Here is a 22874-nt window from a genome sequence, read left to right as displayed (position 1 = left end):
GGCCGCGCGGGCCCGCCCGGGCGCATGCGCAAGCGCTCGGCCCTCCGGGCCGCTAGGGGGCGCGGCAGCGAGCGGCGCCGCGCCTCGCGCCCGCTCTCGCGCCGCTGCCACGCCCGGCCGCGCGGCGGCGCGGGGTGAGAGGTCGGGAAGATGGCGGCGGCCTTGGGGGAGGAGGTGCCGGACAACGAGGACTACTACTCGCTGCTCAACGTGCGGCGGGAGGTGGGCCCGGCGGCGGCGGCGGCGGCGAGCGGCGGCGGCGGGCGGCGAGGCACCGACGCGGGCCGGGGCAGCGGGGCCGGGCGGGCCGTGACCCCGGTGCCCGCCTGGGCGGGCCGGGCCGCGGCGGGGCCCGGCGGGCGGGAGCGGGGCTGCCTCAGCGCGTCCTCGGGCCCGGGCTGAGGCAGCCGCTGCCCGGAGCAGGACTTCGGAGATCCGGAGGGGACCGCAGGGCTGCCTGCGGTGGGTGCAGCCTGGGGGCGCGGGTGAGAGCCAAGGGTGAGGCGGGCAGGCTCTGCAGCGGCCTCCCCCGCCCGGTTCTCGGGCGTGCGGTAGCCTGGCCTTGGGCTTGTCTCTGCCTATGCGTACAGCGTACTTACCTTTTCCGTTGCCTGTTCGGTCCCGTTTTAACCAGCGCTCTGCGGACTTTCCAAATGTTTCCAGATCGGAAACACCTACGTTTTTGCAAAACACTTCTCGTCAAAAAAAAGGAGAATCGGTCGTCCTCGGTTTCATTTTTAAGAATAGACCGGTATTAATTGATGCGGTTTTGTTATGCTAGAACAGTTTGGAACTTAATGGAAGGTAACTGCTTTTTTTTGTGGTAATAATTAGGCAAATCGCCAAAGATCTGAATGTATAAACCATCCTGTAATTTGTTTCATCAAATGCAATAGCAATTTATATATATACACTATGTATATGTGTGCATGTGTATATATAAACAGACCTCACTATTCGAGCATGTTGGCCTAGATGTTAACGATTGGAGCTGAAGGAGGCTTTTAGTGAACTACTACTACTGCGTGTAATAGGAGTTCGAGAGTCAGAAGCAATTCAGTCTGATAGCTTTGAAAAAATTATCTTTGGAGTTAATGTCAGTACTTGTGGCCTCGTTGGCAGTCTCATGTGTTTCGTTTGCGTAAATCTGCATTTCTGGAGGAAAAACGTGTGGAAGTAACTGTTTGCGCAACTCTCTAATGCCATGCAGTAAAGCGTGCTCTTTTTGGAAAAATTTCTGCGCGACTCAAGCCCAAGTCTTTTAAAAGCCGGTGGGCTGTACTTTTAGATCACTCAACAGCTTTTGTAGTTCACCCTCCCAAAGGTCAGCAGTGTGCCCACGTAGAGGTTAAAAGAAAGAGGTAGGAAATGCACAAGGGTTGCGACTGCTTGGGAGATTAACAGCGAAGGCTTAATAGTTAACTTAGCTACGCTTTCAGCCCTTCGCTAGAGCCCAGAGAATTCAGGTTTGGTATAGCAGGGAGCTGGAAACCAAGTTAAAATGGTCTTTGAGGGAGTAATTCCAACTGAGAGTAGTAGTTGCTTTGTTAATTACCCCTTGCTAATTAAATTCAAATTAAATGCTACTATCCTGTGTAGCAGTGGAATGCAGTGAACTCGCATTTCTGTATGCTGAGCCGGCTTCATGTGATGTGGCAGCTGAGCTTAAAATAATAGTTAACCACTGAACTTTGCAGCCCCGATGAGGAAAGCACGCCTACCACGCAGCGATTTTCTAGAGTGTATGTATATAAATGTTTAATCTTTTATAGAATTCAATCCAGTAAAAATGTGGTAGAGTGTTTGAGATGTTAAATGAAGCTGTTTAAACCCCAAACAGGGAGATGGGGCACCTTTTAATTTTGCCTGGAATTTTGGTAATAAAAATGTAACTTACATATGATTATTACTGACTTATGTATTCCATTGCAATTTGAAATGATGTCAGTATTTCTTTAGCGGTTTCTAAGAGGCTATTGCTCATGAAATATTGAACCAATGACCCGAGCTATTCAATGATGATGAAAGGCCCAATCTAACATTTTATTGAACATGGCATTTATGAAAAATGAAACTGCTCATTTCTATTATATAATCAATAGCACATTAAACCATTTATCATTAATTTGATTAAAGAATGCCATTTTAGACCTATACGTTCCCCTGCCTTCTCAGTCGAGTTTAAATTCGATGCCCGAGAAAGCATAAGGTAGTAAAAGGAAAAGAGCTAGTCTGTAGCTACCTTTACTGTCTCGGGGCCAGCAAATTTGGCAGATTCCCTTTTGCTGTATCATTTAGAAACATTAACATGAAATAGTACAAATGTGCAGAGAAAACATTTATTCTAAGCTGTCCTTGAAATTGAAAGGATTTCTAGCTGTGGTACACGAATGCATTTCTTTGATGAAAACCCAGACTCTCCTTACCACAAGTTGGAAAAAAGATGTTACTTTAAGTAATGAATTTTTAGGGCCTTTATTTCCATGGTGAAAGCTTGGAAGCTGTGAAAGCTTCAGTCACTGAAGAGCATTAAGAGTAAAAGGAATTTGTATCTTCAGGTTCTGTTATCAAAAGTAATTTTCTGAGTGCCCCTTTCTGGCTTGCTGGCATTGTATTCCCGTCCGTTGTAACCCCTGGCTCCGATAAAAGGGAAGACATTTGCTTGAAGGAGGCCGGCAAGTCCCCGTCACGTTGTTTTGGTTATTTTACTCTGCGTGTTTCTCCTGGTGCAGAGAAGTGGCACCCTGCTTCCTGCGCCCTGGGAACTGATTCTTGCCCGGATGGTTTTGTAACTGGCCACTTGGCAGCTCTGTGAAGCTGCATGCGCTACCTGTGCCTTTCGGGGAAGTTCTGGATGATTTTGACAACCGCGCTTCTAAACAGGTGTTAACCAGCCTCCAAGGAATAGACGGCTGCTGCAGTATAAGGACTGTTGCAGGAATGAGAAGAGATGAGAAAGGGGAAGTTACCAGGACTCTCTGGAGTCAAAAATAATATTGCTGTGAGGTTGTCTCCTGCAAGACGGTAATGGAAGGAGTGGGGTTTTTATTCCATTGATTCTGAAAGAGGCATCCAAAATCTGTCTTTGGAACGAGGCCAGGTGTTGTCTGAAATTCTGGAGTGGTTGTGGTATAGAACAGGGCTTTTTTTTTTTTCTTGGTGCATTTAGTGACACGCTGTTCTTCTGGTCATCGTCTGCTGCAGGTGAGTGTGTTTTTGAGGGCAGACGATGCACCTGCCTTTCTTACGGCACAACAGAGAGCCCTCGCTGTATAGGAAGGGAGGTGCGAGGGAGCATAGCAGCGAAGGGCTGAATGTAGAACTGCAGGTTTGCATGTCTTACCTTTACTGCTGTGGAAGGTCAGTGCTTTTTGATAGTTATAGTGTCTACTAGAGGGTTTAGGATTGAAATACGAGTAGAATTTGATGTACATCTCTGGATTTAAGTGTTCTTATCCTGAGGTGACTTTATTTTTCTTTGCTTTTCTGCATTGAATTGAGGAGACAGTCGTTGCCTAATGAAAATAATGTATGAACAAAGATTGCTTTGGTGTTTTGTTTTGTTTTGGTTTTTTTCTTAACTTTTTATACCTAGGTGTACACTGATGAGCTGTTGCTGTCGCTTGTTGCACTATAAATAGTGTGGAAAATACTGGTGTGCATAATTGAAGATTTCATTAACCAATGTAATGAAACAAAAGTCCGTTCTTGATTTTGTGTAAATAAAAGTAGTGTAATGTAATAGCTGATGGACTTCTCTTTTAGGGCTGATCTTGAGAATGGTCTTTTTTACATAGCATTGGCTGTACTTTAATTCATTTTTACCGCTTTTCACAGGCCTCTCAGGAAGAGCTAAAGGCTGCCTACCGCCGACTGTGTATGCTGTACCATCCAGACAAGCACAGAGACCCAGAGCTCAAAACGCAAGCTGAGCGGCTGTTTAACCTTGTTCACCAAGCTTATGAAGGTCAGTGGAAGTCTGAAGTTTGCAGAAACTGTTTTTCTGGAAGGAGGGCTGTGTCTTTATGCTTTTTTAAGAAGATGGATATTATTATAAAGTAATAATAAAATTTGCTGATACTTAGCGATGCTTTGTTTCCCGCTTCTGTCCTGTAAATCAGAGGAGCAATGTAGTATAAATTCTGCAATGAACAAGATGTGGAGTCTCTGTCTTATTTCCTGCATGTTGTAAATAATCTTTTCACCACTTCCCTTACTTCTGAAAAGACTCTCTCATAAGAGACTGAAGACTGAAAAGCTTCAAACGGAAAGACGATTTCGTATTTTACTTTTGAACTGATGCATCCTGAATTTCTGTTCTCTGTCACCTGATTGCAGTCTCCATTGTTTTTCAGCAAGTTCTTCCATATTCTAGGACTGAGATAAGGACAATGGATTCATAGTAGTTAGTTTTTTTCTCATCCAAGGATGCCAAAGCCCTTTAAAAATATTCTGAATTAAGACGACATATACTTAAATCCCAGTGTCACCAATACATAGTGTAACTGAGGCACGAGGAAGTGATTCGTTAGAACTAGCCTGCAGCAGTTTGCAAGTGTGATAAGGGGCACCTGGAAGGCAAAGGGATTAGAAGCTGGTAGGACTCTTCTGCATTAAAAAACTGGTGCAGCAAACTAGATGCTCGGTCCTGTAGCCTAAAGAGAAACTAAAGCAAAATTATGAATAAATATTCCTCTATTAAACCTCAAAGATGAGCTTTTTTTTTACTCTCATGTTTTCTGAGTGATAGGCATTTGTTTCTTCCAGTTGGACTTGGACGTGGGTGGAGTCTTTTACGTTGTCCCTAGGTAGGCGTTAGGACACGTGGAAGCTTTTGCTGGGGAGAACAGTGAAGGTCTTACATTGACGACATGGGGAATAAAAGCTCAGGATGCTTCAATAATTTCATTTTAATGTAGTGAGTAGGTCTTACATTAGAGTCAGCTTTCCCTTTGAATTCTGTGGCTTTGCTTTGCTCAGTGTTGCGATATATATGTAAATTGCTGCTCATTTAGTACCAAATGTGAGCATAATATTTTACAAGCAAAAATTTTGGCGTCTTGAAAATAAGCCACCCCACCTCCTGCCTATTTTCTCCTCCTCCTCTTCTGTCTCTTAGTATCACACAACAAAAGATTTATTTTATCAGAATTTATAAAACATAGTATCTGCCTGTGACATTTAGCAAGTTCAATAATCTTCAAGTAGTTTAAATCAAAGCTCAATTACTAGTACAAGCCTTTTTTCCCCTTAATATATACACCCAGCTCCCTGAAGACTCATCAGTTCCTCCACAGTCAAAAGAAATACATGATAAGGGTAAAGCTAGTCTTGGAACCATGTGGGAAAAATACAGAATTTTTTTTTTTTTTTAAGGAAGGGTGTGGTATGAGAGATTGTGCATTTAAATATGCCTTACATTTTAGAGATTCATCTTAATTCTGTGTGCAGTCTTTTCCAAAGTAATGTTCTGCAGTCTCCTGGTGTATTTTATTTTCTCCATTGTATTGGGTGACTTTTTGGGAGATTCACATTCTACATGCATTTTTGCAATTATCCTGTAGTTGATGTTTGGCAAGGCATGAACTGCCTCATGGAAATTGTGTCGGTGGTGCTCGGCACGTCCCACATTTTTGGACTGGGTGGGAAAGGCTCAGTGGACAGGGATGGTGTGGAAGATCGGCGACAGGGAGCGAAACACTAAAGAGCTTTGAAAGCTAGACAGAGGTAGATGTCAATCCTCCTCAGAAAGTTTCCAGGGACGGCTATCGCTGAACTGCTAATAATCCCACTGATAGTTAGAGGGCTTATGTCACCTTTCAGTCAAAGAAAGCAGTATTAAAAAAAAAACACTGTGTATTCAGTTAGTCTGCATGTCTCTCTTGTGTTCTTTTCACTTTTTGATTTTAGAAGTAGGGAGGAAAAAAAAATTTGCTGGGGGAAATGTCAGTGTGTCCTGTTAATGCAGCGTGAAAAGGTTAAAGGGAGTTAATGTAAAAATTGGATGCAACTGTAGAACAATATGTTTCCAGGATCTGTGCTTGAATTCCAAATAACACTAGTGTGTTGGTCTGAAATTTGAGGAGAAGACCAAAAACTGAGTTCTCTCCTCTCTTTTGATTTTAACTTGCAGTGCTTAGTGATCCACAGACCAGAGCCATCTATGACATATATGGGAGGAGAGGACTGGAAATGGAAGGATGGGAGGTGAGAGAAATTTAGCACCTTATGGCCAGTGGAATTGGCTAAACCCACCTTTATCTGACATTCTTGTTTTATCGAGCTGCACTGACACCTTGATGGTAACAAATGCCTGTTTGTTTGAAGGCATCCTTGTTTACTTATTTCTGTCTTTCTCTCTCTGCTGAAACACCATGATGGATTTTCAAAGAATACTTAGGTTTTTCACTTGACAAGAGAACAATAAACCTGACATTCAGAGTTCCATAATAGGATATTACTGTGACAGGCAACATCTTTGTCTGAGACGAATGCGTCATTATTGTCCATCTAGTCTCATTTTTTTTCATCTGAAACTTTTTTCCAGCATCAGCTAGCCTCTGAGTTTGAAATTACTTTTTCTTTCTGTGCTTTTTGTTTTTTTGGTTTTTTTTTATTGTTGGTTTGGTTTTTTGGGCTTTGAAAGAGAACTTGTCCATTCCTGGCTTTCCTGTTGTTAATTCCCCTGCTAGCCTCTGCCAGTCATAGTTGATTGCACTACGCTGCTTGCTGCAGAATCATTTTGTATTGGGTCAGGTCAGTACCAAGGTCAAGTTTGGAGTTGGTAGCAAGAAATGTGGAGCAGTGGCAGCATGTAATAGACATTTTTCAGCTGCTTGTGGCAGACTTGATCTTATTTTGAAAAGCCAAATCCAGTACTCTTTCTGTCCATACCTAGAGCCATACCTGTTGAAAACCCTTGTTCCCTGAGCCATGTAAGGTAAACATGTGAATCAGTGTAGCCTAAAATCACAAAACTCTCGCTGAATCAGTTTACGTCAGGCCAGGAACTTTCAGTCTTTTTCATTTTTGTATCTACACCTAGTAGAGAAGTTAATGTATAGCTGTTGGTAATGGCTGCGCTGCAGTATCTTGTACTTGTGGTTTGAAAGCTATTTGCCCTGGTTTTGTCATGGGAATAGAAATAACAGCTCCATTTTACCTTCTCTCAAAGCATGGGGTTTTCTCTCATGCCTGCCATTTGATCTGGCCCAGGTGTTTGCTTCCAAACTCTGACTATTGAAATTCGTGCAGAGTGGCTTACACAGCAGCAGGGGCAACGTGTTAGAGCGTACCAGGTCAGTGGACCTCCGTCCCGTCAGCAGTGCAATACCCTGAACATCCTTTATCTGGTAATCTTTTGGTTTTAATTTCTTTTTGAGCAGGTTGTGGAGAGGAAGAGAACTCCAGCTGAAATCAGGGAAGAATTTGAGCGTTTGCAGAGAGAGAGGGAAGAGAGAAGACTGCAGCAGCGAACTAATCCAAAGGTAAACAAAGACTTCATCCTAGTCTCAAGAGTGAATCCATAAATTATTATGAATATGCAGGGTGTGATGAGCCTAGATGAGGCTGTAGTAAATAGCCCCTTAGGTATCTATACTTAGTGAGTTACTTTTCCTTTTTTGAATATGCAGTTTCTCTGGACAATGTAGGGAAAACAGCTGATTCTTTGAACACTAATCCTCTGTTGGAAGTTCTTTTTCTTTTTTTCGTTGAAACATGTAGGAGCAAAATATCTCTTTCAGCAATTTCAAGAAAACAGACCTAACACTGAAATGTTTATGATTTCTTTCCAAGTGTTCCAAATAAAATGAAACTCCCTGCAGTTACCTGTCAGGTTTTCCCTTCAATACTGCTGTAGTGTCACAACAATGTGGGGAGATATTCAAACGCAGCTTTGAAGCCAATGAAAAATGCGAGGCAGCTACCAAACCAGCTGGGTAGCAGAACTCTTCCGGCTGCAGCACAGTGAGCAAAATCAACCTGAACAGGATTGGGGTCTTGCCAGTTTCACAGTTAGCGCCTGTTTTAGGAGAGCTTGATTATGTTCTCAGGATGAGAATCATAGAGTATTCCGTTCCCATCTCTCAGTCACTTTGAGCAGCCATAAACTGACACTAAATGACCCACCTCGCAGTTGAATCTTGGCTGTTCAGAGATGATCAAGAATACTGTGTTGAGAAGGTTGTTCTCCTAGTAGTGTTGGGATGGCAGGGAGAGGTGGAAATGATGATCGACTGCTGCTTCTTCTGTCACCTGGAATACTCCTCTGGCAACTGGAATACTCCCATAGTTTAGAATGCTAATGGCTTTGCTGGCTCTTGGCTTGATAAGTATGCTAGGCAAACTCGGGTTTCGTCAGGGTTGTCACTGACCGAGGTTTCAGAGCTTGTTGAGTCACAAAAATCTTGGTTCTCATGCAGTGAATAACATTATCCAAGAGCTGCATCTATACTCACCAAATGTATTCATACTTTACCTGTATCTATATTTTTCTCGAGTTTTTTTGCTTAAACTATCAAAACCCATTTTATACCTGTTTTTGAAATGTGTTGGAAAACCATTTCCTCTATGCAGTATAGAAGTGGTCCATGGCGGGGGAGCGATAATTTTTCTCTGTCTACCCCAAGGTAACCATGCAGATATTTATGTAGACAAACTTTCTCCGTCTTAAAAAAATAAGCTGTGATGAGACATCAATATTTTATTTATAAATGCTTCTATTCTTGGTGGAAAACTGGGTATCCCCAGAGCTCTCCCCGGAGGCTTGCAGTCAATGCAGATTCTGCGTCCTGAGGCACAGGTGGCTGTACTCATTCAGTGGCTTTGAAAGAGGAGGTCTCCTGTGTTCAGGCATGGACTTCTAAAGTGTTGCAGCGTAACTTGCATAACCCAAGAAACAAACTACCCGTTGATTAACTACTACTGCTTTTGTTTTTGGAGGTTGCTGTTGTTTTCATGGTCAGCAGTTTAAAATCACAGTGTTTTCTGAGTGGACAGAAGTGTGAGTACAGTAGTGCTTAGGACTGTATCAGAAAAATGTCCATCTGAGAAGACCTGTAATGTTTTGAGATACTCACCTTGGCACAGACTGTGGATCTGCGCTGGTCTTAGCAAAGCAAATTGACTAATACAGATCACCAGGCTGTTGTGGATAGTGCGCGGGTACTAAGAACTTGTTTGTATTGGAAGGGTAAATAAGCGTAAGGTGTTAGGTGAATATCTGCTGACAGCATTATTCCAAGCAGGAGGGGATTTCTGGATGCCACAAAACGGGCAAGTCGAACTGTCTCTGCTGGAGATGGGGGTGACTGGGGTGAGAAGGGCGTTCTGGGAGAGGGGCACGGTCCCTCCCCTCCTCAAAGCTCCACCTCGTGCTTCTCTGTGACTTTAGGAATTTGACATTTTATCTGGGCGCCTCGCCGTGGCTGTGAGCAGTAAAACGCAGAGCTGCATTGTAAGCCTCAGCCTCTGTGTCCTGCGATAAAATTAGCCATCTGGGTGTTTACCGCAATTGCTGATTGGCAGCCTATAGAAATGTCTCTCCAGGCAGTGTTCCTGTGGAATTAGGTAGCGCAGCTGCGATCATTTCATACATGAACGCAAGTTATTTTAAAATTTCCAACATTTTGTCAGTTCTATAAAACGGTTCCAGCAAAATAAAGCATTTTAACCAGAAATGTTGAGCCATAACCAGATGTAGGCAATTTGGCAGATTTCGAATTGAGTCTATTATTTGCTTTTAGAGCTTTGTTTTTGCTTTCAAAGACGGGCAGAAGGGTTGAAAAGTTCATTACTTGATTTGAGAAGAGCCGCTTCCTGTTAGGAGAAATTAAATCCCATTATTTTCCTGCTGCAGAAGGTCATCATCTAAGAAATGCAGGTCCCTCAAGGCTTAGTCTTGCACAGCTTCCATATGTCACCTTCCAGAAGGTAAATCCCTAAGAAAAAAGGCGAGGAGGGAGTATATTCTTCTCTGGCACACCTCTTAATTCCATCAGTAAAGTCTGTTTTGTATTCACAGGATGGCAAATAAAGGTGTTTTTTAAAAGATGACACCAGATAACAACTCTGATGATTCTGTAGTGCCGCTCCCCAGCTTCCTGCCCTGGTGCGCTTTGCAGCCCGTTGCATGCGTGCACCACCGACTTCTGAGCAGAGCTTTCCAGCTTTTTCCCTGCTGTCTTTCTTTGGGGAAGGCTTTTTCGTTTCCAGTGGTCTGAGCAGGTGGCTGATGGGGAGTTGAGAGCAGCAGCAGTCCCCTCTCTATTATCCGGTGGCATAGGGGATGCTGTCGTTCTCCAGGAATATTTTTAACTTTACCATCTGCTGCTTTTCCTGTGTTTGTGCCTGAGCCAGTTTCCTTGCCAGGATCTATAGACCTCTGAGGGTGACTTCACCTGCTTGGCGGGAGGTGAAATGTCTGCATGGATTCCACCGCTCACTTTGGCGAAAGGCAGCTAAATAGAAGATCTGCTGAGAAGCTGGGGAGGGAACAGAGACGCTCCTTTCCTCTGAATGTTTCTTGTGGATTTTCATGGATAGGTTCAGGTGTTTTCCTTTTTTCATTGGGAGGGGTATTTGTTCTAGAATTCGTGTGAAAAACAAAATCATAAGATTTTGGATATAATTGAAAGAAAGGAGGTGCAATGAATTTCAGGAATGTGTGTGGACCTTGGTGTGTCTTTACAAAGGGTACAAGCATTGCAGTAGGAATAAACATAGTACAGTAAGATGTTTCTCAGTGGGTTTTTTTTAGTGTAAATTCTTGAGAAAGCTTTACTGCCACTTACATTCCAGTCTGAGTTGAAAATACGCAATCTTCTGTCTTCTTGCCATTCAAATTCAGCATGCTTACTGCTCAGCATGATATCCCTTGTTTAAAAATGTTTAACTTGGAATTTAAAGTTGCAGTCTGGCAAAGGTTCTGCACCGAATGTGGTGGTCCGCATGGAAAACCTTTCTTTCCATCCTGCCTCTGTTACGAAAGATGTTGGATTTTACGTTTGCTTGAATTGAAGAGCATCAGGGGAAAATGGAAATAGTTCTCTCTTTTGTTAAAATAAATGCTCACCTGTATTTAGAAACGTTTGATCGGTCACTCTGGAGTGCCTTTGCTGGAATTTCATTGAGTGGAGTTGGCACTTTGTGTTTCTCCTTGGCTGTTCTACTCCATGTCTTTCCAGAGGGCTGGAGCAGCAGTGCAGGGCTGCGCCGCTTCCTAGGTGGTTGGCAATTTTGCCTTGCTTCGCTCTTATTTTGGCCTTGTTTCAAGGAACAGCACAACATAGGAGAGGGCTGAAACTGCAGAAGCTGCAGCGTCTGGAGACCAGATCCCTTGAAGGTGACTTTGTAGATGGTTCCTGAAAAGTAGTTTTCTGCATAAAGGGCAGGAGTTCGTCATGGGGGCTGCCACAAACAGAACGATGAGCGTAATTGCTTCGAAATTCGCCAGCCTGCCAAGAGTGATTTGTAAACAGCTGGGGCACAGCCCCTGTTCCAGAGTTCTCCTGGAAATAATCACACCTTCCTGTGTTAAAATATTTATGCAATTTTTGCTGGGTAAGAAATCAGAAAATAAACATTGAGAAGAGGTTGGGAATCTCCACAGCAAATAAATAGTTGGGAGCCAAACCAGAGAGAAGTTTCGAGTCCTGTCAGACTCTGCAATTCTTCCTGTATTTATGGTTCAGCATTTGATTAGAGCGGAGTGAGCAAGGAGGAATGCTCTCTCAGTTTTAAATCAGAATGTATTCCGTCCATACTTGGACTCTGTGCGAGTGGATTTTGTACCTACCCAGCTATTGAGTTTCTTTATACAAATACATACTCTTTATACGCAGAGTTCATTCTGTGCTTGTGCACAGAGGGTGGTTTGGTTTTTTTCTATTGCAACTGGTACACTTTATTTGAGCTGGAATGCTGTTTAATAGGTCTATAGGGAAGGTTTCTAAGCCTCTTGAAGTTATATGACCCAGACAAGGATGTAATCGTGCCCTTTTCAAATAAACCTGCTCTTGCAGTTAGTCTGAGTGAGCACAGCAGCAGGCAGCCAGACTATTTAGCTGTGGCCTAGTTTTTTGTAGAAATAAGCTTTTCCATGGTCTGAGAAAGGAAATATTTACCACTTGCTAAAAGTCTCATCTTTGTCAAGCTTTTCTTCTGATTACAAGATTTAAACTAGGAAAAAGAAAAGAAAATTTTTTACTAACAAGGTTAATTGCAAGTGAATGATGCAGCTCAAAACTAAGTTGTTTCATATAGCTCATAAGAAAGCGTTTAGGGGATTTCTGGCCAAGTTCCATTGAAGGAGATCAATTTCTAAAATATGTTATTTCAACTTTAAAATACTGACAGAGCAGAGTCAGTTGTGCAGGAAGAAGAAACCTGCTGTGTACAAGTGTTCTACCTACTTCCGTAGTGTGTCACAACAGAAGAATTACTTACTGGTATTGCAGATTGCATTCCTGCTGAAAAAAAAGTCTCTTATCCAGTATATTTTATGATTTATATTGCTGTTTTAGAATATTGTAATAGTTCATTTTTGTGAATGCGTAAGAAATGCATTTTGGAGCGGAAAAGGTAATTGCAGAACAAGAAAAAACTGCAAAAAAATTTAATCGTATACAAGGATGGTTTAGCTATTTGGCCTATATACATTGGATGCTTGTTAATGCTAAGTACTTATTTCACTTGTCATCCCTTAGGGAACGATTAGTGTTGGAATAGATGCCACTGACCTCTTTGATCGTTACGACGAAGAATACGAAGATGTGCCTGGGAGCAGCTTTCCCCAGATTGAGATAAACAAAATGCACATATCCCAGTCCATTGAGGTAAGGAGGGCAGACACAGCTGCTGGTGTGGAGCAGGGCCTGAGCTAATGAGGCACTGCAGTGCAAAGCAACAGAAAATGAAACACTGCTCAGGGGGTTCTCATCTTGATTTATGGAAGGATGCGATTACCAGCGTGGGTGGGAAGAGGAAGCTCAGTTCTAGCAGGACTGCGTGTTGACTGTACAGCATGCGTTTGTGTGACTGGTTTGTAGGCTACAGTGGTTCTGCCTTCCTGCTAGCAGGGAGGCTCAATTGTGATTGAAAGCAGGTATCTAGTTCTCACTGAACATGGAGTATTTAGTGCATGAAAACAAACGGCACCCAGTTTTGAGGAGGTGGGTAAGGAAAAGAAGGGAGAGTGTTTCCTCTGTTCGGGAGAGTTGAACAAATTTAGTCTGCTAGTGAGGTTAGGAGGGTTTGCAGCTCAGGGTCAAGACTTCAAGGTGGTGCATTAAAAGTGTCACAGATGTCTGGTACTGTAAGAATTATCTCGCTTTTTGCCATACTTGATCTTAGACTACAAAATTTAGAGCAAGTGTGGCTATGTCTGGTTCAAACACCTGGAGTCAACTGGAGTGTTACCTGTCTCTCTGTGCTTACAGTCTCTGCAGTCACTATTATGTCCTTGCAGAACATGCATTAAATGTGTGAATTGGAGTCAGGGTAACTGGTAACAATATATTTATTTTTCAGGCGCCACTGACTGCCACGGACACAGCAATACTGTCTGGTAACCTTTCCACCCAGAATGGGAATGGAGGTGGATCGATTAATCTTGCTCTGAGACGAGTGACTTCTGCCAAGGGATGGGGAGAGGTAAGACGACTAGCTGTTAATGCATTTTTTTATATCCAGTCTATTTCAGGCTGCTTGGATTAGTTACCTAGAGTTTATTTTCTTTAGGGAACTTCAGCTCTGTTTCACCTCTTATTTTCTACATTCAGCAGAATGCAGAAAAAGGAATTCTCAAAGGAATTTGAGAAAAAAGGAAGGCCAAACCTTGTTTTTTCTTAATTGCTTCCCCTTTCCATTTGGCTGTGCATTTTGGACTTCACTTATGCTGACTGAATTGTTACCTGTTGTTTCCAGGGCCTTTCTAATTTCACTGTCTGAAGCCTCCCAGGTGCCTTCCGGAGGCTGTGAGCGTGCACCTTAGGGCAGCGTGATAGTTTGCCTTCGCTTCAAAAACTGCTCTGCTCACAAGGGAAGAAGTTATAGGCGAAAATAGTTTGACTCCCAGACAGATAGGATCTAAGTAGCTGGAAGGTCCCGTGTTACCGCCTGAAGGCTGTGCCTCACTAGACCAGTGGCTTTGTTTGAGATGCTCGTGGCATCGCTGCTATGGCTGGCAGGTGGCTGCTTTCTGCGCCTTCCTGTTTGCACACTAGCTGCTGCTAACCCTAACCCTCAGCTTGTGAGAAATGGGATTTTTCCTTTTCTTTGAGAGTTCATAGACTGGAGGCGTTTGATTTGCATCAGGATTTTGTAATATTGGTAATACAGGAGCTTGTGGATATTGTCATGAGGCAGTTAACCACAAAGTTTTAAAAAATCCATGTAATAAACTTACTTGGGAGATGCGGATGTAGTAGGAACTGCTTTTGCAGGCTTTGTCATGAAAAGCGTCGGGTCTAAGAACTGCTTCCGTTAATGAGACTGAATAGCACCAAATAAACATTGAATAGCAGCCCTGAAGTCACCCAGACTAGTGGATGAAGCAGCAGGCGCGTTTTGCAGACGCTGAGACAGCAGAACTGCTGACAGCATTACTGTCAGGCTGTCCTGAGAAGGACTCTTACCCTCAGAGAGCAGCGGCCAAGCCTTGTTGTTCGCCATTGTGGGGCTGTGATGGAGGTGTTTTCTCCATTTTCACTGGAGCAACCAGAGCAGGTACTCGTAGTAGTAGGCTGTGGCGCGACGGAACTGGCTTTGTTTTACTCATGAGGACCCTACTCAGTGAGACACCTCTTACTCTGAATGCAAAGCTAGCAGAAAAGAGAGGATGCTGAAATATGTGGTAAATGTTACTTGGATGTGTAAAATGCCTGTGATGTAAATGATGCTTATGAATTACTTTGTCACTGTTGTAAAAGATGTTTTCTTCTAACAATTTGGTGTTGTGCATTTAAACAGTTGGAGTTTGGAGCAGGAGACCTTCAGGGACCTCTCTTCGGTCTGAAGATATTCCGTAATCTTACACCAAGATGGTAAATATTAGAAAAATGGTCTAACGATTCATATTCCACACTAAGGAGCTAAACGGCTTGAATTCTCTTCCTTGTTAATTCTGGATTTGTTTTCTGTCCTACAAAATAAGGTATTTCTTCTTTGGACTTAAGGTCGTGCTTTAGGACTGATCAAAATGCTTGTTTCCTTTTTGTGTGTTGGTGTCCTTCATTTTCATATTTCCAGTTTAAGGAGGGTCTGTGTTCCACATCCTTAGATTTGTATTTCATCTTGTCGTGAATTCGTGATACTTGAGATGTGATCTCACAATCAGAGCAGCAGAAGTTTGCTCTAGGAGCAGAACAAAAAATTGGGGAGCTCTTCTGGGGCTTCCATGTGTGAGACAGTTTCTGACAGCAAAAGAGGAGATGATATGTCATATTTTAGGGAAATAAGTAGGAACTTGAGGCCATCTGGGAGCCTGTGCTTTATCACTGATGAGGCTTTTGTAATTTCTCTTAGTTTCATCACTACAAACTGTGCCCTGCAGTTTTCGTCCCGTGGGATCCGCCCAGGCCTCACCACGGTCCTAGCCCGCAACCTCGACAAGAACACGATGGGCTACTTACAGTGGCGGTGGGGCATCCAGTCAGCCATGAACACTAGTATTGTCCGGGATACAAAAACCAGCCATTTCACTGTGGCGTTACAGGTGAGTCCTGTTGCTGTACGCGGGGGACAGCGATACCACCCCGTGGGGGAGAAGTGCCTCAGCTTTTCTGTCCCAGCAGTATTTTGGCTTGGGACTAGAGGATAACGGAGCAGTTGGTACTGTCTCATACGAACATGTAACGTTGGTAACCAGCTGCATTTGGCAGAGCGCAACACTTTGCACCCAACATGGTCCTATTTGATGTGGATCAGCTCATGTTAGGGTCAGGATGCACAACACAGACTGCAGAGATTGCAGCCTGTGACGAGTAAGTGGCAAGCACTGCTATGTTTTCTCCGCCACTTAAAGGGTAAGAAAGGAAATCTGGGGGGATGTTCAGTGGTGGCCCGGGGTGTTTTCATACATTTGTACCTCTTGTATTTCAGCTGGGAATCCCCCATTCTTTCATGATGGTCAGTTATCAGCATAAGTTTCAGGATGAGGATCAAACACGAGTGAAAGGTTCTCTCAAGTAAGTGTGCAAGAGGAAATTCATATTGCTCGCAGCCTGAAGAATCTGTCCTCTCCTGCTGTTGTAGGCCTCCAGGTTCCACGCAAATCAAATGCTTCAGTGGTCTTTGGGAATCTGCTTTTCATTAATTAAATCTGGTAGATGCTGAAGTTAATGTCTTGGAGGCTTAGGTCTGTGTGCCTCTTTGGATAAGTGGAACTTAAAATACTTGTGTGTGGTATCTCTACATCATCACCAGTAAGAAAGTCAGAAGTTCTTGTAGTCTGTTCCCTACTTTACAAGCCAAAACGGCTAATCTCACCTTGTAGATACACTGTGAATCTTCCAGTGGTCAACATCTGCTACGTACAGATGTATTTCCATGTTTTACTTCTTGGGGAATTACAGGATTCAGTAAAGAGAAATTCAGGAGTCTTCCCTGTCTTACCAGTTTTTGGTTCTGTTGTTCTAGGGCAGGTTTCTTTGGGACCATAGTGGAGTACGGAGCAGAGAGGAAGATTTCCAGGCACAGCATTTTAGGAGCCACCGTCAGTGTTGGTGTTCCCCAAGGAGTGTCTCTGAAAATCAAGTCAGTTCAAGATTACATCTCTAGATTGCAGAGGCTGACCGTAACCTGCATTGTTCTATTTCCAGTATTCAGGTGGGAAGGTCCCAATCTTAGGGCAATACAGGTATATTGATATATCACTATGAAAGGTTGCACCTGCCCTCACCTCTAATATGAGTGGCGCCCATCGGAAGCAATGTGTGGCTTCTGCCGCTGTTACCCTGAGCCTGAGCCACCTCTTTGAGGACTAGTGTGTGTGTGCATCACAATATTCTGAAAACAGAGCTTAAAGTGAGGTTTGGAGCAGTATGGTAAGTGGATGGAAGATTTCTGAAAATATTATTAGTAGAAATTGATTGAATTGCATTCCGTTTTTATAACACTGTACACAAGTGTATACTTGAATTAGTGAATTATCGCTAACTAATATAGGCGATGATACCATTACTAAGATGCAGTTCAGAAAGGGGCAGAACCCTTTAGGGGTTCATGTACTGTAGTGCACTTTTAATTGGCGCCAGCAGAGGGCGTGCCAGGGTGCAGAAGCCGCTGTAAAGCCCTCCGACCCAAGAAAACTGACGTTTTCCAAAATAAATATTATTATAAGCGTCACAAAAATGTTAATGTACTCATTCCTTGAAGGCACATGCCAGTGTTGTGAGCATAGACCTTCTCTATATGCATTGTCTTCTCTCTTGATGATGATGTTGGTACCTTTCTGTGGTGAAATTAATGACCAATTAAATTCTCCTAAGATTAAAAAAACACTTTAGAATGGCCAGGTACTATCACAAGACATGTCTGCTACATAGAAGTCTGGCTCTGGGTGGTGTCAGCTGTCTGTCTTACCATGGTCTTGTTTCGGTTTATCAGATTTTCACCTTTTTGAGCTTATCATTCATCTCTCCTTTGGTTCAGCAGCTGTTCAGCAGCATGCACTGCTGCTAAGTGTACTTAATCAAGCACACTAAACTCTGCGTTTCCTCTTAATTGTCACTCTGTTCTTTTTTTGTTCCAGGTTGAATAGGGCTAGCCAGACCTACTTCTTCCCTGTCCACCTAACAGATCAGCTGCTTCCCAGTGCTGTATTCTATGCCACCGTGGGACCTCTAGTTATCTACTTTGCCATGCATAGGCTAATCATCAAACCCTACCTCAGGGCACAAAAGGAGAGGTGAGCTCGCAAGACTGTGTTTTAAATTCAGAGCTGGGAAGTCCCACTCAAGTGCTTCTGGGAGCCTGGTGCAAAGGCTGGGATATCCAGCTGAGGCACTGTGGTTCACTGCATCATCAATACTACTGAATTCTGGAAGCCTGCAAAAATATCTTGAAAGGTGGGGAAGAACCTTAAAACCAAGCTCATTTGTGTGAGGTTGTGGGTCAGTTGTAACGAGGGTGGGTAAGCAGACATCTGCCACTTCGTGGCTGAATCCCATCCACTGTGTGGACCTGATGTGATGTTGACTTCCTTATGCCAGAGAGCTGGAGAAGCAAAGGGAGAGTACAGCCAGCGACATCCTTCAGAAGAAGCAGGAGGCTGAAGCTGCGGTAAGTTTGTCCTGTAACTAATCCCCCTTAGTTAAAGGAAGCTGTTTTCACTCTGGGCTTTTCTCTTTTGGACACAGTGTCTGACACTGCTTGATTTTTGCTCTGCCCCTTGTGTTGTGACAGGTCCGGTTAATGCAAGAGTCTGTCCGGAGGATAATTGAAGCAGAGGAAGCCAGAATGGGTAAAGATTACAACATCGTTTATTGTTCCATGAATTTGGAGAGAGGAAGAAACAATACAAAGGCTGGGTGGTTGAGGGGGAGAAACGCAAGGTATCATTTCTTCATTTCCACCCCTAATGAAGCACAGCATAACTGCTGTTGCACGTGTAGTGGGCAAGTTCCATTATGATTCGGCTTCTGGTGCCTGTGCTTAGTAGGGATCCACTGAATATTATCTTGGGACATGCTGTGAGGTGGATCCACAGGGTGAAGACAATAGTCTGGATTCACCTCTTCACAAGAGAGAGGTGCGTGTATAAATCTGTGCAAAAGTTATAGTCTGAAGTTCAGGTTTCACTGGTCTCTCGCTTACACAGTTTGCTCCTGGATCGTAATGGAAATCAGAATTCTGATGTTTGCTAGCAATTTCCAAGAGAATGTTCCAAAGCGGACTGACATCCACTTCGACTGTCACATCAGCGTGGCATTGAAGTCATGTCATTCTGTCCTAGTGCTGAAGATTGCTAACGGACACCCAAGTAGAAATGTTCTTTTGTCTTGAGAAGCATGGGTCCAGGCAGGGAAAATTGAAATATCATTGAAAGCAAGAGAGAATGCCGGGATGGTCTTTCCATCAGTGTCTGCCTAGCTGTCGGTGGAAGCCTTTGATCACATCTGTGATTTCATGTGAAATGCAGGTTTGATTGTAGTGAACGCCTGGTATGGGAAGTTTGTTAATGACAACAGCAGGAAGAATGAGAAGGTGAAAGTAATAGATGTGACTGTGCCCCTGCAGTGCTTGGTGAAAGACTCTAAACTCATCCTTACAGAGGCATCCAAGGTACGTAGCTGTTCTGTCAAAGCCCAGACTCAAGAGCTCAAATGTGTGACTCAGAATTTCGATTGAACCATGTGTTGTCCTACCAGGGGATTACTCCAGTGTGCTTGAAGCTAGTGACTCTAGATTAATTTACAGAAGCCATTTACATACCAAGTGTTACGAGCCTCCAGGAACTTCTGTTTCTCTGGGCATTTCCAGTGCCAAAGTAACAGTGTCTCTGTATTTGCAGCGTGGGACAGTGTGTGTTACAGCCTCTGGGGCTGTACACCAGCAACTTCCCACCCCCCTGATTCGCTCTTTTCTGTATTTAGAACTTGCCACTGGGGAGGTGATTCCTTAGCTTCTCGTCTCATCTCATTGGCAACAAAACTCCTCTTTTTTTAATGACACCTTGTTCTGGCACTAATAAATGGTTTTGGTCAGTTGAAGGGCTGTGAAAGTCCATTCACCGATGCTCAGTCTGTCCTTCTCTGTTTCAAGGCGGGGCTGCCGGGTTTCTACGACCCCTGCGTGGGTGAGGAGAAGAGTTTGAAAGTGCTTTATCAGTTCCGAGGAGTTCTGCACCAAGTGATGTCAGCTGACACTGAGGCCCTTAGAATACCAAAGCAATGTAAGTAGCAGGGACCGCCCTGCTTCTTCCTTCGGGAACCAGTAAAAGATCGCTTCAGGTCTGTGTGGCGAAGCACACAGAACTGGGGTTCTGGGGTTCAGAACTGGGGTTACTGAAATGGACTGGCCATGATATGCTTCTGCGAGTAGGACCTAAAAGAGCTCAGCAGCTGTTTGTACCAGCTAGCCTTATCTATCTAACTGGAGTTAGAAGCAGAGGCCTCCTACAGCTGCTGGTGTCCCTGCTGGGCAATTCACGGCATTGGATTGCCCTTTGAGGACTGAATTGAATGTATGAAGGCAAGGCGGAGGCCTGAGCCAGATTTCTTCCTCATCCCCATTTATCTATCTGCCAAAACATTTTCTGTGCCAGAATAATTTTGTGAAACTGGTACCTGCTAGTGACAAGTTTTACTGGTACCCCTGTAGGTCTGGGGAGTTGGCTAAAGGGCACAAACCTCGTGTTTACTCTAGACCAGCTCCCTGGCCCAATTTAAGAAGCCTATCCACCTTACAAAGCCTCCGTAAGTACATTGGAGGTGTATATGAATCACATTCTGTCGGCAGCCAGAAATATTCCTGTCTCTCCCTGGTACAGTGGTAAGTTCGAGCTAGGATGTGTCTCGTCCAGCAGAAGTGGCATGTATCCATTTATTGTTCTTATCTGACAGCTCACAGAATCGATGCAGATGGCTAATCTGGTGAGAGTGTGCGCGTCCGTTATGGTACCTGGGTCAACGGAAACTGCAAAACCTTCCCCTGGACGCTACAAGTTTGAACAGAGACATTTTTATTTTTACTATCCGTATAGCAGGTGGTGTCCTACCAGTTATGTTAGGAGACAGAATGAGAGAACCTGCTTCTATAGGTGGCTCCAAGGCAATACTTCTCTGAATTGTGGCTCGGTAACCAATAAAGCAACGTGACTCTGAATGCGCAGTGCTTTCTGCTGAGGTTGTGCGAGCGGGCACTGGGCACCGCCCGTCATGCAGCCATGTCTTTCCTGCTGCAATTTGGCCACAGTCCATTTGTGCGGTCTCGCATACATCTTCTTGCACTGAGCAGGGAAGAAGACCTGTTACTCTCACTTCTCCATATACTTCCTGGGGTAGGTAACATACCTTCTTCTGCTCCTGAGGGGAAGTTAAGCTCTCTGGCCACCTCCTGGAAGGCTTCTGTGTAAATCCTTTTGTTGGAAAGAGGACAGAGATTGTTTTCCATCTCAGCTCTGTATTTGAAATGTACTTGTGAAGAACAAGTATGTTTGAAATGAAGTTCTTTGCCTTTTGTAGTAACATGGACCTCTTCAGCATGAACCCATCTATCTGCTCATTTCAAACACTGCTATTAATGACAAGGACACAGGGCATAATAGTCTTATTAATTCTTCTGCCACCTAGAACTGTGTACTATCAAGGTTTTCAAGAAAAGAGGAAAGCAAGTGGGGGAGAAGGACAGCAATTAATTTCATTTGATTCTGATGCTGCCACTTTCTCATCCATCTAATTTATTTCTAGGAAAAAGAGGAATGTAGTTTATACAAGTAAACCAGACCAAAGTGAGGAGAGATACCAAACGGGTAAAGAGCTGAAAACAATAGAATTCAGCTGCCCTTTCTAAAAAGCATCAGTTATGACATAAACCCATTGGATTAATCTTGCACAGAAACCATGCCAGTGATTTACCAGCAAAAAGGGCAGTCCTGTTCTAGTGACACAGCAGATGGAAATGGCAGCCTTATAGTATCTACTACACACTGTGTACGTCAACACTACTGAGGCTTTTTCATAGAGAAAAGGAATAATCGTGGCTGTTTCTCAGTCACAGTTCTGCTCTTGGTGAGTCCTAGAACAGCCTTCATTGCTTGATTACATGCGAGAGACGGGGGGAAGTATCTTGGCAGTGCATTATTGCTCTTGACAACTACTACCATAAATCATTTCCTGACATGTACCTCGCCCCTCTCTCTGTGCAACTGTGGTTCTCTTTGCTCAAGTTACTGTAACAGGAGAATTAGATTTCCAAAAGCAGACTTATTTGAGCCAGTCTGAAGGAGATGCCCCCCCCCCCCCCCAAAAAAAAACAAGTTCATGCAATAAAGGGGTGTTCACTTGTTTTTATTAAAAACAAAACAAAACTCTTCAGCTGTGACTCGCTCCTGGTGCAGGATTTTATTTCACTTACGACGAGTGTTCTGTTGATCTGAAATTAAATGTAAAATGTGCAATAAATTATATTCAGCTGAAAAGTAGCCCACATTCCCTTTGCATCTGTAGGACACTCTTAAAAATAAACTCCTGAAAAGCAAGGGTTGCAAGTTTTGTGACTGCACCCCCTGTCACATCCTGCTTATTGACCTCTGTTGATCGCTTGTATGTGCAACTGGTTGAACTGGGCAGAACTCTCCACCAGGAATTCCTTTTTCATGTCTTGTCACTGCATGAAGTGTATGGTCAGGAGTGAGAGCCAGTCTGTAGTGACCAGGACATGGCAAAATACTCCCAGGAGTACTGAGAATTAAGTTTTGCATAAGCAAGTGCAAAAAGGTGATGACACATTTACTGCTAGTTACAGAGAAGAATCTGGCATAGCCCTGTATCTGGCAGACACCTGAAGACATCTCAACTGCCCGGCCAGGGCTTGGAGCCAAGCAGGTGCCTTCCTCTTAATCGCAGCTGCGTTCTCATCAGAGAACCGACAGTTCTCCTGCCATCCCCCTCTATGCTGTCTTCCCCCAGCACCTCGGAATTATCTTTCTCTCTAATGGCAAAGAAGTTTGTGCAAGGGACAGGTGAACCTTAACTTTGTACTTTGAACATTTGAATTGGCGACTCTCGTTAAAGTAAAATCCCTCACGATTAATCCTGACACAGGCCTTGCCCCGTTCCCTGGCTAAACATCATAAAAAGTATATAGCTTGTTTTTTCCTGCCAGATCAGCCCACCAAGGACTCAGACTCTTGCTTTTTCCCCTCCTCTCAG

General features: G+C 43.8%; 1 protein-coding gene across 4 annotated transcripts; it reads left to right on the top strand.

Annotated features, from left to right (window-relative positions):
- Positions 1–64: 64 nt before the first annotated feature.
- On the top strand, positions 65–21961 carry DNAJC11 (DnaJ heat shock protein family (Hsp40) member C11). 4 transcript variants are annotated; one of them, XM_087755040.1, is made up of 16 exons: positions 65–222; positions 3838–3967; positions 6134–6207; positions 7386–7487; positions 12708–12836; positions 13531–13653; positions 14971–15044; positions 15526–15715; positions 16102–16187; positions 16639–16755; positions 17753–17908; positions 18213–18282; positions 18406–18463; positions 19142–19284; positions 19765–19894; positions 20565–21961. In XM_087755040.1, the coding sequence occupies exons 1-16, from the start codon at positions 151–153 to the stop codon at positions 20588–20590; spliced, it is 1680 nt and encodes a 559-aa protein (XP_087611166.1). In that variant the 5' UTR covers positions 65–150; the 3' UTR covers positions 20591–21961. The 4 variants fall into 4 exon arrangements, with proteins under 4 accessions (XP_087611166.1, XP_087611168.1, XP_087611167.1 ...); XM_087755041.1 differs by lacking the exon at positions 65–222 and adding an exon at positions 241–462; XM_087755042.1 differs by lacking the exons at positions 19142–19284; positions 19765–19894; positions 20565–21961 and adding an exon at positions 18821–19124 and having other exon boundaries at positions 18406–18554.
- The last annotated feature ends 913 nt before the right edge of the window (positions 21962–22874 follow it).

Source organism: Nipponia nippon, unplaced genomic scaffold (genome assembly GCF_047370975.1).
Source record: "Nipponia nippon isolate SJK-2023a ecotype South Korea unplaced genomic scaffold, ASM4737097v1 scaffold_19, whole genome shotgun sequence".
Classification (NCBI taxonomy): Eukaryota; Metazoa; Chordata; class Aves; order Pelecaniformes; family Threskiornithidae; genus Nipponia; species Nipponia nippon.
The sequence above is the reverse complement of the archived record's forward strand: the minus strand, read 5'-3'. Positions and strand labels throughout refer to the sequence as shown.